Source organism: Leptinotarsa decemlineata, unplaced genomic scaffold (genome assembly GCF_025532065.1).
Source record: "Leptinotarsa decemlineata unplaced genomic scaffold, Ldec_3_MD MMD2_tig00078422_RagTag_RagTag, whole genome shotgun sequence".
In the NCBI taxonomy this organism is placed as follows: Eukaryota; Metazoa; Arthropoda; class Insecta; order Coleoptera; family Chrysomelidae; genus Leptinotarsa; species Leptinotarsa decemlineata.
In genome coordinates this window covers 15,176,306-15,194,434 of record NW_027412747.1, presented here as the reverse complement: position 1 = coordinate 15,194,434, position 18,129 = coordinate 15,176,306, and the positions used below count along the sequence as shown (strand labels likewise).

The window sequence follows — 18,129 nt, the reverse complement described above, 5'->3', positions numbered from 1 at the left end:
TTATTGACGGGTGTTACTTCATTTCACAATAGACAGTTCCGCTTCCTTTGCCTTTTCTACTTAGACTAACTCGCAGAATGATACGTCTTGACTTTGACCAGGTTGAAAATCTCTTCCCGTACCCTTTAAACTGTCTTTCGCCATGGGGGCGAGTGGTTCAAATCTCAAGGTGTTGCTTTGCTAGCGACATAGAGGTCAGTGACATCTATGCCGCTCTGGCCTTGTGTACCCCTTCCTGACTGGGGTATTGATGAACAAACTGTTCATTTTAACAGACGTCGTGGGGCCTTCACTCAACTGAGCGACGGGGCCTTCTGAATCGAGTGGGGTCGTCTATAGTGTAATCTACAGCTTCCCTAACTAATGGGTTATCATGAGTTTCCGCTGACTCGAAAACTCTCTGATTCCTCAACTGAATGGACTGCTGTATGGTTAACAGATTCAAATCTCTGCGGATGGCTTCATTCCGCACGAACCATGGAGCATTCACCAGCATCCTAATGATCTTGTTTTGCAATCTCTCCAGAATGGAGAGATTTGTCGGAGCGGTTTGTCCCCAAGCGCCTGAAGCATACATGATGACAGGCTTGAACATCGTGTTGTATAATAAAATTTTGTTCTTAAGGTTCAACTTCGATTTGCGGTTTATTAGAGGATAGAGCTTGGCTGTCCTCGTTTGCAACTTGCCTTTGATGTAATCAATGTGATTTGCCCAGGTGAGTCGGCGATCTACCCAAAGACCTAGGTATTTGACTCGCGTTTGCCATTCGATCTCCCTGCCTGAGATCGTGACTCTTGTGTCAGGAGAAACGTTTCGCCTCCCCAAATCTATCGCCTGAGTTTTGTCTGGATTCACCCGAATCTTCCACTGTAGGTACCAGCGTTCGAGGTCGTCCAATGCGCGTTGCATGTAGACGACCGCCAACCCTTGTCCCATGGAAGAAGCGAGGAGAGCCGTGTCATCAGCGTATAGGGAAGTCTTCACGTGATTGAACCTCGGGAGGTCGCTCACGTAAAGGCTGTATAGTAGTGGAGACAGCACAGCACCTTGAGGCACTCCAGCTTGGATTTCCCTGACCGGAGACAGGGTTCCTTCGACTCGGACCTGAAATGATCTGCCTTTCAGGAAGGACCTAATCCACCGGATCAGGCCCCGAGGCAGGTCGAAATCGAGCATTTTATGAAGTAAGCCTTCGTGCCATACACGGTCGAAGGCTTTTGAAATATCCAGGAGGACTAGATGGACAGTCTTCCTGTTATTCAGCTCTGAGATGGCATTTTCGACCAGTCTCAAGGCCTGTAACTCGGTGGAGTGTGCCCTCCTGAAACCGAATTGTTCGTCAGGCAGAACATTTCGGTCTTCAACTTCTTCAGTTAGCCTTTGCAGCACAACGCGTTCAGCCAGCTTAGCCGCTGAGCAAAGCAGACTAATCGGTCGGTGATTCTGGGGAAACAGCGGGTTCTGGCCCTGTTTCGGAATCATGACAACTACGGCTTGCTTCCATCTTCGGGGGAAGTATCTGAGGGCGATTGAGCTATTTATTATTTCTAATAAGTATCTGATAAAGTTCTCCGGGAGCTGCTTCAACAACCTATTGTTGATTGAATCAATTCCCGGAGCCTTTTTTGGTTTGGCGGCTCTGATATACCCCCTCAGTTCTTCCTCCGAAGCTGGACGGATCACGTCGTCGTCGTTCTCCCTGAGGATACGCTGAACTCGTTGTTCCAGCCGGATATCACGGTCGATATCATCGTCCGGATCAACGTTAAGTTGGAACTGATTTTCCATTGTGTCTGCAAAGGCCAGCGCCTTCTCGGCGGGGGAGTAGCAGATACCGCGCTGTCCGTGAAGAGGGGAGGGGGCGGTTTTCCTCTTCTCGAGCCTGCGGGTGACTCGCCAAAGCTCATCATCCCCAGGTTCAAGAGATTCCAAACACTCACTCCACCTCTCGTTTCTATAATCAATGATGGCCCGTTTGACTTCGTTGGCCATCCTGTTAGCAGCAGTCTTGTCCCCAGGATAGAGGGTCCGCTGGTAAACTCGTCTGAGCCTGTTCCTCTCTCGGATAAGGTTCTTTATCCTAGGAGGAAACTCATTATAGTTTCGCAGAGGACACTCCGTCCTGGTTGTGGCTGCTCTGAAAGCGTTGTTCACAGACAGTTCAAAATCTGCCACTGCCGCGTCGAGACCGTTGCGAGTTTGAAGTGCCTCGCGGTCTGTAGGTGTCTCCACTAGATGAGCCTTGAAGGCTTCCCAATCCGTGGATGATCTCACGCGATATTCCTGAGGAGGGGGATCATCACCCAGCATCAGGATGACTGGATTATGATCTGAGTCTAATTCCGACAAAGTGTACACTTCGCAGGACATGGAGACGTTCCTGAGTAGTGCGATATCAAGTACGTCAGGTCTGTAATCCCCACGGTAGAACGTAGGCTCATCTGGACCCATCACTCGATACTCATGCCTGTCAGCATGCGCATGGAGCGCTCGGCCGTTCGTGTTGGTGACTCTGCTCCACAGATTGTGCTTGGCGTTGAAGTCACCAGCAGCAATTGTGGGGGTATCTGTCGACAACAGCAGTTCATCCAGTGATTCTGGGAGTAAACGATTCCTCGGGGGGTTGTAGACTGAGATTAGTCTATGACGACCTCTTCTCAGTTGGAGTTCAACGCCCACGGCTTCTGTGCCGTGTAACAGATCCGAGTCAATGCCGAATTGTACGTGAGGAAGATTGCGTTTGACAAAAATGCCAACTCCTCCTCCAGCACGTCCAACTCGTTCTCTATGGTAGAAACGGTAGTTTGGGATACCAAAAGGCTCGTTGTGCAGGTGGGTTTCCTGCACAAGAGCGACATCGATGTTATGTTCCGTAAGGAAATTCGTGAAGTCAAGTTTTTTACTGGAGATGTTATTGGCATTCCAAAATACAACCTTAAGAGAGCTAGGCAATGTTGGTTGTCTAGCCATTAACAAGTTTCAGTTATCACGCTGGTGTTCACCGTAAACATTTTCTCGAGTACGGGGAACTGAGTGAAGAGTTTCTTCATCTGGTCCAGAGCGGAGCAGATGTCGCTAACCCTCGACGGACTGGGATCTTTAGGTGCTGGAGTCGGCTTAGCGGAGGTGTTGCCGCTCTTAGCCGCTCCTGCGTAGCTCATCCCCGGGCGCGTGCCAGATGCTCCGGCAGGACGCCTCCCAGGTGTGGGTGCTTTTTGGGGGGCATTCGCTGCTACCTTGGTCCTCCTGCGAACCTTGGGGAACTCAGGACAACCTCGGTAGTTCGCGGTATGCACCCCCTTGCAGTTGTTACACTTAGGGGGTTCTGCCCTAGGTTTTTTGCATTCACCTGAAAGGTGTCTGCCGGCGCACTTGACGCAGATAGGGATGGCCAAGCAGTTTCTCTGGCTATGTCCAAACCGCTGGCATCGATGACACTGTCCGACCAGTGTCCTCTGATGTTGGGGCTCAACCTTGATTTGGACGTTGAGCAGTTCCCTTTCGTCGTATATGTTCTTCTGGTTTTGGCTCACTTGAACCAAAACCAAAGGAAGCGGGCGGTTTCCACGCATCATGCGGGACACTGAGGTCGGTTGGTAGCCTTTCTCTACCAAGGCGTCCTCGATGTCAGCAGTCTCCAGGTGTTCTGGGACTCCTCTGAAGACGGCTCTGAGCTGCCTGTCTTCAGGCAAGGTGTATGTGTGGTGGGGGATCTTTTCCCTCACCAGGAGTTTGGACATATTCCTAAAGTCCTCTATCGACGAAGGCTGAACCTTTATGCCGTCGGCCAGGTTCACCGCCTTTGAGTAGCTCACTTTGTGGAAAGTGGCTAGTTTCGTGAATTGTACCCACTTGTCCTTCTGGCGAACGACAATTGGGGGAACGCGGGTTTTCTTCGCGCTTTGGGGCGCTCCAGAACGCGGACGGGGTTGGGGGGTGTTGTCCAAGTCATCGAGATTTCCAACCTGCTTGCTCGGGCCACCCTGTATGGTGGCCAGAGAGATCTCGGATTTGTTTTCATAATCATCGACCGATACTTCCATCTCTCCGTCGATGGAGGATTCAGTTGTCGATACTTCAGATTCTGACGCACTGTGTCTAGCCTCTTTGCGAGGCTTGGTCTTTTTTGTTGGCCTTTTCGGCTTTGCTCCAGTGCTTTCTGCAGCACTAGGAGGAGCCGGCTTTGGAGGAAGGGAAGGAAACTCCTCCGGTAGGCGACGCTTCTTTTGCGCCGGTTCTTGCGGCTTCGTCTGAGCCGTGTCTACTCTGTTTTGAGTAGTGATCGCAGTAGCACCTTCGAGGGAGGTGTTCTGTGGCGGGCGCTCGAGAAGCTCTCTGACCCCTGGTGGGGGGACAGAGGGCGTCCGGGCTACCGCCCCAGGGCTGCCTCTTAACAGCTCTGCTGGACTCAGGCCCAGGCGGTCAAGTAATAGACCCATAAGGGTAATTACTTCACCCCTGTCCCTGGCCATCAGGCTGTCAAGCAGTTCCTCCATACTGCTACGACTTGACAAGTATTGAACAACTTCCAGTAACCGATGAGCACCAGGAGAGAATCGGAAATGAAATATTCAAGCGTACTCACCAGAGACGTTTTCGCTCACTCAAAATAACACAACGCACCAAACTACGCCGAGCCAGAAACACTGCAGCACGGCTGAACATTCACTACGAAAATTTGCGTAAACACACTAGGTCGCTACGACACGTCTGCTCTTCACAAAGTTCAGCAATCGAATCCATGTAGACTAACTCGCAGTTGCGCCGCCAGCCTTTTTATATGCGATTATTACTGCCATCTCGAGGTGATCGAAATACACTAGCTAGAACCAGAACTTTCTCGAACCAACACGGTAATTCCAAATATTTAATTATGCCTAATGCCACCTAGCGGGTAGCTGAAAAAGATTGTACATAGTACCACTACTCGCCACTAGATGTCGTTAAGTGTCACAATACAAAATGATAATTGGAATGCAAAAAAAAAAAAAAAAAAAAAAAAAAAAAAAAAAAAAAAGCGTGAGTTTGCTTAGGTCACGCACTTTGCGACTATCCTAGTCTAGAAATATAGTTAAGGGCAGAAATTGGCCCTTGGAACAGACTGAAAAAATCATTATGGCCCAAAGGCTTCAAAGTTTGGAGACCCCTGTTCTAGTTGAATCCACTTCGCATCTCCCACGATTTTTGATTTTCCTATGTGGACTCTCACATGATGAAAAGCGTGTTTCGGTTCTGATATTTGGGAAAGTGATTTTCTAAATTCATCATATTCCAACGGTTCCAATTCCACTATTCATTCCATATGTCAAAAAGTGTACCTGATAAATTGGATGAATCTTTTTGCGGATTTTATTCAAATGCAAACTTAGAAATTTAACCTTCCCATTTGATTCCTTTCTGAAAGTCTTTTGATTTCAAGGAAGTGAAAACCAATAAACGTCAGAAATCAGAAATACAGTCCATTGTATCACCGTCGAGCGTGTATTCACGTATTAAATTGAATACTATCATAGCTTCTTTCGGCTCAGTCAGCTTTGTATTGAGGACCTGGCAAGTAAACAAAGCATCCAAATTCTTTACGATTATGTCCATTGAGGACCAAACCAATCTATTTCCGATGACATCGCTGGCATTATGTTCATGCACGTCGAGACTATTCATCAAGCATCTCATGTACTCTGTGTCCAAAATAAGGAGGAATCATGGAAAATCTGCTCATAAAACTCATTTCACTGACGTTTTGGAATTTAGGAAGTTTCAATCATTTCCGAAGATATTCGTAAAAAAAAAAAAAAAAAAAAAAAAAAAAAAAAAAAAAAAAAAAAACAAATTCGAAAACAAAATTTTCCTCAGGAAAATGTCGAACTGTCCAGTTTTTATACTTTCATTTCATCTTTGAACTCAGTAAATTGAATTGAATGAGAAAGATGTATATTCATTTATTATTTTTGAAAGTCATACGGAATCGGACCGTTTCGAAAATTAGAAAAATAATTTATTTATGGACGCACTGTACACATATCAGCATGCATATTTGGTTTCATGTGAGTAGTGGTTATGTGTATAAATATTTACAAACATGTTTCCTCTGGTATCTATATTTGATTCTGTATGTTCGAATTGTATCACAATTCGGATTGATTCGATCAAGGATATTTTTGTATCATTTTCAGATTCACAGAAAATTATCCCAACTTTGGCATTAAAGTCACACCCCCTTCTCTACCTTGATTGGAATATCTCTGAATCCTCTATCGATAAGGTTTTTTTCTGAAATCGGTCAACCGTTTTTGAGTTATCATCAGGTTTAGATTGCTTCAAAGAATCTGCAAATGAAATTATTGAAATTTCAAAAAGAAAATTACGATTCCGTTATAATTGTTTATCGCTTTGTTTATCGCACATATGAATGAAGGTGACTGAACATGAATTGAATGTAAGAAACTTCCATAGGAAGAAATAAAACAATTCATTTCAGAATATATTCTTCACGAATATGTTCAGAACATGGCTAAAAGTTACTTCCAGATACAAACTAGAAAGAAAACTTTTTAGAAACTACCATTTTCTCTTATTCCGTTTGTATTACAAACATTCGTTATGGAAGTGAATCAGATATTATTCACAAGATTGCTACACAATATGAATAAGATCACTATGGCTTGGATTCTGTCAAATAAGCGAATGTGCACTGCTATCGTGATTCAACTGATCCATGACATGACATGTGATGTTACCTAGATTGGTGCTGAAGAGGCAATAAGACAAGTGTCCTATTCCAAAACACCGATGTTCACCATTGAGGATGACAGAATCATATGTTAGTTACATTTTATGTCTTTAATTAAGCATACAAGCGACCTGTCCTGGCTCCGCTCGGGTGCAATGCTGGCACTAAATATAAATTCACCCACAGTAATGAAAGAGTGATGAAATAATAAAATTGTTTATGGACGCGTTTTCCCCCGCGGCTGATGTCCTAGTTGAAATATTTCAAAATCTTCTGCTATTGCACATCTACGATATAAAAAGCACCTACATGTAAAATATCAGCCTCTGAAAATATACCGGTGTGGAGAAAGAGTGATGAAAAGGTAACTTTATTTTATAAACGCTCTTTTTCCGCCGTGACAAGTTCACCAGTTGCAGTTTTTGAAAATACTTTTTTATTGCACATTCACAACACGAAAAGAACCTATAAACAAAATTTCAGCTTTCGAAAATATAGCGGTATGAAGAAACACTGGTGAAAAGGTAATTTTAATATGCAAACGCGTCCCTTTCATCCCCACGGGGGGAGCCCCAGTTGAAGTATTCGAAAATACTTCCTTAGTGCACATTCGAGACCTGAGAATCATCTATATACAAAATTTCAGCTTCCTAGGACTCACCAGTACAGATGAACAGAGATGAGTGTGTGTTAATTGAGTGACTCTTGCATTTATAATAATAGATGGCGTAGCAGTACTGTGAATGATATCTCATTCGATAACATAATGAATGTTTGGAGTGAAACCTGAATAGAAATTATTCCTTGTGTAATGCAATGTTCATTAAGAGTTGTTTCGAAAGTACTTTTTTTGTCGAATTCAATATTTATACGAAAGTAGTTATTTCCAGAGGACTTTTTCTTCCAGTTTGTGTCTAAAAGTAACTCTTACGCATGATCTACATATCTTTGTAGGAATTTTATTTTAAATTACTTTCTTCCATTGAAAGTTTCCAAACTTTTTTTGTTCAATGATGGAGAGGTAGTTATCCAGCACCTTTCTTTTCCATGTGATTTAACATATACCAAATCTCTGTATCTGTATATGCCGCAAAAAGGTATCAGTTCATCAATTGATGAAGTAATTCAGGAAAATCAAAATGAATATTCAACTGATGTTCTTTATATAATATATTGATTCGAGAGCCACTGGATAATAAGTATCCAAACCGGTGGTCACAAATGATTTTGCGAACATAATTCATTATTTGTCAGAAAATGAATGGTATAAACATTTTCTGACACTGAAGATGACTGCTGTAGCTGCAGTTGTAACGGTTGGAGATTATAACCGAAGATGTCCACGGTAAAACCGAAAACCAACCAAAACATTTTGAACAACTACTGAAATGAGTTGAGGAAAGTTTCGAATCATTTTTTTCGATTGCAGATCATTGAAAACTGAACCAGTGATGTATGGAAACCAACAATACCCCTATTTCATTCGGAAGGAAATTTTCCCTTTCGTCGACGGGCGCTGCGACTCACATTACTGTTTTTATTACACGCTTTATATTAGCTTCACCTGTATGTATGCATGTATGTATGTATGTTTGTTTGCTTGTAACTCCCAAGCTCGGGATCTGTATTGATAGAATTAGCGACATTATCATTGCTTGATCTATTCGCGGGAAGATGGCGCTGTATGTAACCTCCTTGTTATTTCTTGGTCTATTCGCGGGCAGATGGTGCTGTACCTAACCTCCTTGATAGGTTGTTCAAAAGAAAATCGAAATGAAAAATGGATTTTGAGAATTATAAGTGTGCGAAATTTTGTACAATAGATGAAATATTTAGATATTTAAATATTTTCATTTACCCGTGATTTAATACAGGAAAAAGTTTTGAACAAAACGATAAATACATTTTAAAATCTAATTCGATTATTTGAAAGCAAACCAGAATGGATTTCAACAATGAAAACGTTATCGTAAAATGTACACCTAAAAAATGCAGTTACTCAAATATTTCAAAAAATAGAAAAATTAGAATTAAGGTGCTTGACATTACATATCAAATCAAAAGGTTGATTTGAAAAATAAATATAGCCTGGAAAACTAAAAAACACATTTTTATATCATATGAAACTGAAAAGTAAAAAATATATGTAGTTTAAAAAAACTAGAAAACACGCTTTTGAAGAACATCGAACTAAAAAGTTGAAAATTAATATAGTTTAAAAAAACTATATAGTAAAAAAAAACACGCTTTCAAAGAATATCAAACTGAAAAGTTAAAAATTGATATAGTTTAAAAATAACTAGAAAACATGATTTTAAAGAACATGGAACTGAATATTTAAAAATATTTTTTTTCAAAATTAGCTTGAAACAATAACGATCGAAAAGTACTGGTATTATTGTGAAAAAAGCGTGGGCGCTAGATATACAAAAATATGGCACAAAGCACCTACGCTTTTTTCACAATGATATACTAGTATTTTTCGATCGTTATTGTTTCAAGCTTATTTTTATCAAAAATATTTTTAACTTTTCAGTTCGATGTTCTTTAAAAGCGTGCTTTTCAGTTTTTTCATCTATATTTACTTTTATAGGAAGCACTAAACATGCTGCCGGTTTATGTGCACTTTTTCCAACCGTGATGTTTTGTTTCGTACATCCACACTGTATCTAGACCATCCCGGAATCAAAACCCATTGTATCAGTGTCGAGTATGTACTCACATATTAAATCCAATACCACTATGGCTTCCTTCGGCTCGGTCTGCTTCGTATTGACGGCCTGGCAGGTAAACAAAGCGTCTAGATCCTTCCTGCTCACTGAGGGCCAAACCAATCTATTTTCGATGACGTCGCCGGCATTATGTTCGTACTGATCATCCACGACGAGGCCATTCACTAGCCACCTCACGATGGGTTGAGGGTGACCCCCTACAGTCCTGCAGGTCATCGTGATGTCGTCCCCTTCCTCGTGGGGTCCGACCGTTCCATTCATCTGTCTGCCCCATTTGTCAAGGATCGTGGGTTGCTCGGGGGGAACTGGAACAGAAAGATGGAATCAGCGCGTGGGCTTTGTTGAGAGTAGAGTCATCATAAATGATGGAAATACACTTTCTTATCTATAGGCTTGTTACGAAAGAAAGAAAATAGGACGTAGCTGAGAGCAGTGAGTATCTTTCAAAGTGTAGTAAATAAGTTGATTAGGAAACAAAAATTCAGGGGGAGAATACCTGCACATTCTTGTTCACCAAAAAGAATATTATTTTAACCCATTAATGCATATTGTTCGTTTTATCGAACATGCACATTCACGTCGGCGAAGAGAACGTCTGCGCATATTTTCAATTATTTCCTGCGAAAAAGTTGTTAACATATATAGGATTAACAGTCGGTTCAGTCATTTGAGTGGTGAGAAGTGTAAACGTGTTAGTTTTCTTGTTTGTATAGCGGTGTATACAGAATTGCACTCAACTCTCTGCGGCTGGTGAGTTATTATACAATATCCATATTATTAATGACAAATATGTGAAGAGTAATGTAAATCCCCTCACATGAACTTACATACCATCAACTAGTATCACAGATAACTCCCATCTATCTTTATTTTTCTTGATATCAGTCTTTACATTCCATGTTCGTTTTATCGAACAATATGCACCATGTTTACTTATTGTACGTCTGTTTCGTCACAGATTATCGCTTGCCTAACTGATTTAAATGTTGGAACATAGCGGCACAGAGACTGGCGATATATACATTACACCACCTCAAGACGGCGAAGATACTGATTTTGATGGTGATCTATCAGATGATGATCATGAAGGATATATTTCTCACCTGGGACCAGCTATGCTACAGGTGAAAAGTGAGTTTGTTCCACCTAGACCCTCCAATCTTAGAGATTTTAATGTTGCAGATTATAATTCAGATGATGATATACCTTTGGCAAAGTTATTTCCGAATGTTGAAGCAGATAGACCAACGTAGGATAACGCACCTTCCACTTCAAAGAAGAAAAAAGTAGTTTGGACCAATGAAGTAAACATTTTCAACATATAACAAAAGTGCAACGAAAAAAGCCATCAGAAGAAGTATGTAGCAAAGTTTTCCCATTGCCCACTCAGAAAGCAACAAAAAGACATGTGTAAGAAAAAACGAAGTGAATATTCCTTTTCAAGCAGTGAGAAAGTAATTGTCTTTCAATGGAAGGACAATAAAGTTGTCACTGCGGCCGCGAGTTTCGAGTCTTGTGAAATCTAGAGTGCCACTTGCTACTCCAGGGAAAGCAAATCGAATATATCCGTGCCTCCACCCAAAATATTCGATAATTATAATAAAAGCATGTGAGGAGTGGATAAATTGGATGAGTTAGTAGCGAATTATAGAACAAGAATGAGGCAGCGAAAATGGTGTTGACCAATATTTTCATACTCATTTGATGTATGGGTTGTCAATGCCTGGCTGCTATTGCGTAAAATTTACCCCTCCCATGAAATGCCTGCTCTGCTGAAATTCAGTAGATATTAGGCTCTGAATCTCTTGAAGACTCACGGACAAGCATCAAAAAGAAAGCGAATCGCTCCAGCACCATTTGCCAATGTCAGGTTTGATAAAATCAACCATCTGCCACAGGAAAGATGTGCTCTCTGTGGAAAAAACGCAAAATTGATTTGCGTGAAATGCTCTTGACCCGAAAAAGTGTTTCCTGAAGTATCATACTCCGTGGAGATGGATATTAGTTTTGTTGATTTCATTTACCTGTATTGATCTGCTAGCATGACGTTCGATAAATCAAACACTCTATTTTTTCAAATAGAAAAATTATTGAAAAAATGTTTCTACAAAAGTTGTTTGATTTTCTCCCAACATACGATATCCACTGAAAAAACTAGCGTTTTCAAAAATTCATAACCTTATGCACTAATGGGTTAATGTTCATTTTACCTCTATATGAATCAAGGTACACTGAGGGATTATCATGATTATAATAATAATAATAATAATGCGTCTTTATTCACCATCAAATGTACAATTGAAACATACAAAATGAATGGAAAGGAAACAAATTTTGACAGCCATGGCTGCTTTCCAACTAAACCTGAAAAAAACAAAAATCAAATAACAATAACAGTCTTTTTTGCTTTGCCAAGGTCGGGAACGGACAAAAGACTAGATAGTTGAGTAAGTCTTCAGTCTTTTTTTGAAGTTTTTAATTGTGTAAGATCGAAACTTACAGAATATTTGATCAAAATGTTTGAGTGCATTATACAAGACACAGCGAGTGAAGATGTACAATTGTTGAGAAGATTTTAAGCTTCTTCAATAAGTAATCAGGTTGACGTGATATCAAAACTTCATGTGTGGTGGTGAGTAGAGGCAGTATCTTAAGTTTCTTAACTTTTAACCATCTTCATTTTTTATTTCTTTTCCAAGGACAAAACACAAGCACTACAGAAAAATCCTCAAGGCGCACACAGAACGGTGCCTGTGTGAAAGTAGCGATTCACATTGGATTTGAATCGCTAGAGATTAAATCCATTTGGAAAACCGTTCTCAGGAAGTTTATTCCAAAAAAACGCAGTTCCTCAACAGTGAAGTTCAAGGTGTACTGAGTTGAAACTTAGAACGATGAGCAGCCACAGTCCGTCGCGTATTTCTGATATTTACCGCTCTTGGTGGAATCAAATGTGCCAGATCACTTGAACACTTTCCGTGAAAGTATCTACAGAAGAGAGACAATTCGCCAACCCTTCTCCGATGTTCCAGGCTATCAAAGTTGTACGTGATGTTCGCGTCTCCAATCAGGAGGATCGCTCTTTTCTGGATGGAATCCAGCAACAGAACAATACTCCAAAGAAGGTATTATCTGAGCTTTATGAAGCATCAAAAGTTGCTGAGGTATGTACAGTTTTCTGGTTAGGAACAGTGTTCCAAGCTTTTGAGAATCAACCTTTTCAATTCCAGCGACATGGTTGTGCCGAAACATATTGGTGACCAGTTTAACTCTCAACAAACTTACATAATTACTGACATAATCATATCCGGTTCGGAGACATTTATCTTCTTGGAAAAAACAGATGCCTCAGTTTTTGTGGCATAGAATTGAACCTAATCAATTCCACCCCCATTCGAAATCACTTCTAGAACCTCATTAAGATATGCAATCTCCTGCTGTCACTGAAAATGTGCCTCCGTATCCAAAGTCATGAAATCCAAATGAAATGAGATGAATGTGCTGTCTTCAGCAAAGCAGTATATTGGATTCTGTTTTTTTTTCCAATGAGTCGTTGATATATAATAAAAAGACGATTGGAGAAGAAATGGATCCCTGGTGAATACCAGCGTTGATGGAGAAACCTCTTTTTTGTAAGACAGGTTGGAAAGTCTGCAAAATTCTGGTGCGAATTCATTTGCGCACTTTTCAAGTATGATGACGAGCACTTAATCGGGGCCACACGCCTCATTGATACTGAGCTGTTTCAAAATTTGCCCGACTAAACGCTGTCGAAAAGTAATTTTCGGTATTGTGAATTCCAGTGTGGGAATAGTGGGTTGTGCCTTTCCCAGAAAATCGACTGAGGAGTGGGACGCAAATTGTACAGCTAGTAGATTTGCTTTTTCTTTGTCTGTTGTTGCAATTGAACCAAATCCGCTTATGTTAGTGGTGGAATCGTGGATTTTGTACAGTTCTGAATGACTGCTTCAGCTACCGATCAGAAGGGGTCAGACCCATTGGTATTGGCAAGCAGTTCATTCCTAATTCTCTGATTGTGGAGTTCTTTGCTTTCAGTCGACCTAAGTTTGAAGCTGTTGCGTGCATTAAAAAACCTAGTTCGATTTTCGGCACTAGGATTTTTGCGCCACTGCCGGTAGGCGAGATTTTTGGAGGCGACAGCTTGCTCGCATTTTTTTTTGAACCAAGGTTAGCCGTTAGAAGGTTGTTTCATTGAAGAAGGAATATATGCATCCATGGATGATAGAATGACTTCCGTGACTTCGGCAGCACGATTGTTGAGAAGGTTCTAAGCTTCTGCAGTAAGTAATCAGGCGAGATATCAAAATTCCATGTGTGTTGGTGTGTAGATGCAATATCCTAAGTTCCTCAACTTTAAACTGTCTTCATTCTCACATGGCTGAGGAAATATGGTCATATTTTCAGATACCAAACGAGAAACGAAGACAGCTATTCTAATCATGCTGTGGTCGAAGAGCATCAGATTTTCTTAAAGCAGGTCCATAAATACCATCGCAATGAAACATTGATGACATGATTAGTGACTCGCATAGTCCAAGTTTCAAGTTCGTATTGAGCACTAAACATGTCAGATATCAGACATGTTTAGTGAAGCGAAGTTCTGGATCCCAGAGGAAAGTATTTCATTTTTGATGCGGACTTGAAAAGTGGAGTTGGTGGGCTCTCTGTTTTTCTCAAGTCTAAAGATCATTATCACAGATTCATTAGAATTGGGCTTGAGCTTATGGGCTGTAAAAATGTCATAAATGGCTGAGCAGATGTAGAATCACGGGGCGGAAAAGAGAAATTCAACTGCATGCCGTCTGCAGAGTGATGTATATCGCATTTTTACTCATATATGTGAAACGAGGGTTTCACATATGTGACTCTCTGACTATCAATTTATTTTTATTCATTTCAAATTCCTTCTCTCTAAGAGAATATTCACCATTCCAAATGATTTATGGAAATCAGTAAATGATGCTTTCAGCTACGATTCACATTCTGAGACTTGAAAAACTTGGTGGTAATATGAAAATAACCTTTATCCTGCAGCATTACTGGGTTTAGGGTTTTCAATTACTTCATTATAATGATCTGTGGTAACTAACTGAAGTTGAAAAATATTGTTAACTGATTCAGGATCATCACTTGTCAAATCATATGGACAGTGGAGAAAAATTTTGCGCATATTTCAGCTGTTTCGTCTTCAGTGATAAACTGATTTTCATATCTGAAATTATTTAAATTGGTTGATTCTAATTAAAAACAGTATGTTTTTATACATTATATGTATTTCTGCACTTCTTTTTCAATTAATGCTTCCAATTTACTTCATGATTTTTCGGAAATATTATTGAAACTTTCGTGTTCTAATCTCAACTTTGTAATTCATTTAATTAATTGATTCTTCGATTACCTCTGTCAATCGTACTGAATGTTTCATAAAATTTATTGAAACATATCTACATTAGGGATTTTATTCGAAATATGATGAAACCATTGTAGTTCTCTCTTCACATTATATTCTATCACAATTGAATTCCAGTCTGCTTCTCTGAGGTAAGTGCTTCATTCCAAGTAATTAGTTTGTAAATCTAAAGCAAATGGAACTTCAAACGTTCAAGCCAGTCTCTATATATCTACACAGTAGGTTTAATGGACTGACGCCTATCAGAAAACAACTACTCCCCTGGCTAATACCACGAAGGGCGTTGGATTATATCAGACAGGCGTCAGTGCAGGAATCTTCACAGAAAATGTCCTGCATATGCAATTGGCAATACAACTGAAAGAGTCGACCTTCAATTATGGAACGGGCACACTTGCAGACCGGTTTCGGGCTTATTAGCCACTCATCAGTGCAAGATAGTGACCATCATCGACCTAAAGTCAATGATATTCCACAATTGAAAATCGGAATTCTTTCAGAGTATTTCATTCCTCTTCCGAAGTTGGAGCGAACATCAAAAATGTCACTCCATCTAGTGGACGAGGTACTAACCAACTGCACATCCGTAATTTGCCCGATTCCTCTAAATAAGGAATAAAAACTTTCTTATTAGTCAATGGGCTATGCTTGAAGACTGGCAGTAAACAAATCTAAAGCAAATGGAACTTCAAACGTTCAAGCCAGTCTCTATATATCTACACAGTAGGTTTAATGGACTGACGCCTATCAGAAAACAACTACTCCCCTGGCTAATACCACGAAGGGCGTTGGATTATATCAGACAGGCGTCAGTGCAGGAATCTTCACAGAAAATGTCCTGCATATGCAATTGGCAATACAACTGAAAGAGTCGACCTTCAATTATGGAACGGGCACACTTGCAGACCGGTTTCGGGCTTATTAGCCACTCATCAGTGCAAGATAGTGACCATCATCGACCTAAAGTCAATGACGCCTGACTGTGTAGGTATATAGAGACTGGCTTGAACGTTTGAAGTTCCATTTGCTTTAGATTTGTTTACTGCCAGTCTTCAAGCATATCCCATTCACTAATAAGATAATTAGTTTGTTTTTTATCATATTTATCACTGTTTTTCTCATCGTACTTTTTATTTAATTTTTTCTATTGGAATGGTAATATTTGGAACAAAGTGGTATCAACCCTTATTTACAAAAGATAATGATCCCCTACTAACACTTCATTCTGATATTTGGTAGAAATTAAAATTGTTATTATTTCACATTTAACATTTCTCCAATTTTATACCGAAATTTCAATGAATTATAATAGAAAGTATTTTGGAACACCTTACTCTCATATTCATGTTGAGTATCATCCAATTAATTCCCAACTTCAAATGATTCAATGCAAACTACGAGTATGAAATGAAATGACGTCGGCATTCCGGGGTTATGAAATGTTTTCACAGATACAATTAAGAATAATGCGGGTAATAACTTTCATAAAGCGTTTCTTTTCAGGGAAGCGTTGAATTTATTCACTTCTCTTATTCATTCCCATGGAAATGCAAGCAAGTTAATATTTCATGGAGCCTTCCACTGAAGTGAATATCCAGATAAATAGGAGCCTAAATCCGCCTCATCAAATATTTAAAGGCTTTTCAATGTGTGAGGTATTTATTTACTGTTCGGGAGCATTTTTCATTGTCATTCATTGAACTGAAAAAAAACTGATGATAAACTTCACTGCTTCATACATAACTAACTGACCCGGCAAAGTTAGTACAAAACTAGTGAATAATGTGTTGAGTTATTAGCCGAGTTTATTAATTTCTTTATATTGTCATTGAAATACCTGCCACAAAATTTATAACTGCTGTCATTTTTTGATGTTGTGAGGAGTAATGATAAAAGAATGTTTTCATGTTGAAACTGAAACTGGATTCGAAAATGATCAGATGTGTTAGATATATATGAGAAATGAAAACACTATAACAAACAAATTGAATTCTGTATTGCCTCAAATCGCTTCTGTTACAATGGATTTTTTCAACCATTTGTGCAGACTTTGTCATCGCATAATTATAAAGTACGTTGGAACGTTGTTATTTCAATTGCCATTTTCCGAAAAATATGTTGAAGATTTTTTGGGAAAGAAAGTTTTTGGCTTTCTACTACTCCATCTGATGGAGTAGTAGAAAGCTTTCTTTCCGGAAAAATTAATCACTCCTAAAAATATAACCCCTTCAATTCAAATGTTGAAGATGTTTTCTCTTTCATTCCAAAAAATAATTTAGAATCAGAAATATTAGACCCTTTTTAGAGTTTTCATCCGGAACTGAAGTTTACTCTGAAAATAATAATAATAAATATGCTTTATTTTCCAAAGAAAAACTCTTATTGACAAAGCTTTGGTGAACATTTTGAGAAAGAAAAAACAGAAAATTTCCTGCATATGCAATTGGCAATACAACTGAAAGAGTCGACCTTCAATTTTGGAACAGGCACCCTTGCACACCGGTTTCGGGCTCATTAGTCACTCGTCAGTGCAAGATAGTGACCATCATCGGCCTAAAGTCAATAATATTTCATAATTAAAGATCGGAGTATTTCATTCCTTTTCCGAAGTTGGAGCGAACATCACCAAATGTCACTCCATCTAGTGGACGAGGTACTAACCAACTGCATATCCGTAATTTGGCCAATTTCTCTGAATGAAGAAGAAAAACTTTCTTATTAGTCAGTGGGCTATGTTTGAAGACTGGCAATAAACAAATCTAAAGCAATGAACTTCAAAAGTTCAAGCTAGTCCCGATATTCCTACACAGTAGGTTGAATAGACCGACGCCTATCATAAAACAACTACTCCCCTGGATAATACCACGAAAGGCGTTGGATTATATCCGACAGGCATCAGTGCAGGACTCTTCACAGAAAATTTCCGTATATGCAATTGGCAATACAACTGAAAGAGTTGACCTTCAATTTTGGAACGGGCACACTTGCAGACCGGTTTCAGGCTCATTAGCCATTCGTCAGTGCAAGATAGTGACCATCATCGACCTAAAGTCAATGATATTCCATAATTAAAAATCGGAATTCTTTCAGAGAATTTCATTCCTCTTCCGGAGTTGGAGCGAACATCACCAAATGTCACTCCATCTAGTGGATGAGGTACTAACAAACTGCATATTCGTAATTTGGCCAATGTGAATGATTCGAGGAATAGAATAATTGACAATTGTCAGGAGGA

At 39.9% G+C, this 18,129-nt stretch overlaps 1 protein-coding gene across 1 annotated transcript in view; it reads right to left on the bottom strand.

The window, feature by feature from the left end:
• side-II (sidestep II transmembrane protein) overlaps positions 1-18,129 on the bottom strand; it is a gene marked incomplete at its 5' end in the record, with an annotated part of 375,227 nt that overhangs the window by 191,270 nt on the left and 165,828 nt on the right. The window contains one exon of the mRNA XM_074186335.1: positions 9,454-9,768. Within this exon, the coding sequence (XP_074042436.1) occupies positions 9,454-9,768 (315 nt within the window). The remainder of the gene's footprint in view (positions 1-9,453; positions 9,769-18,129) is intronic.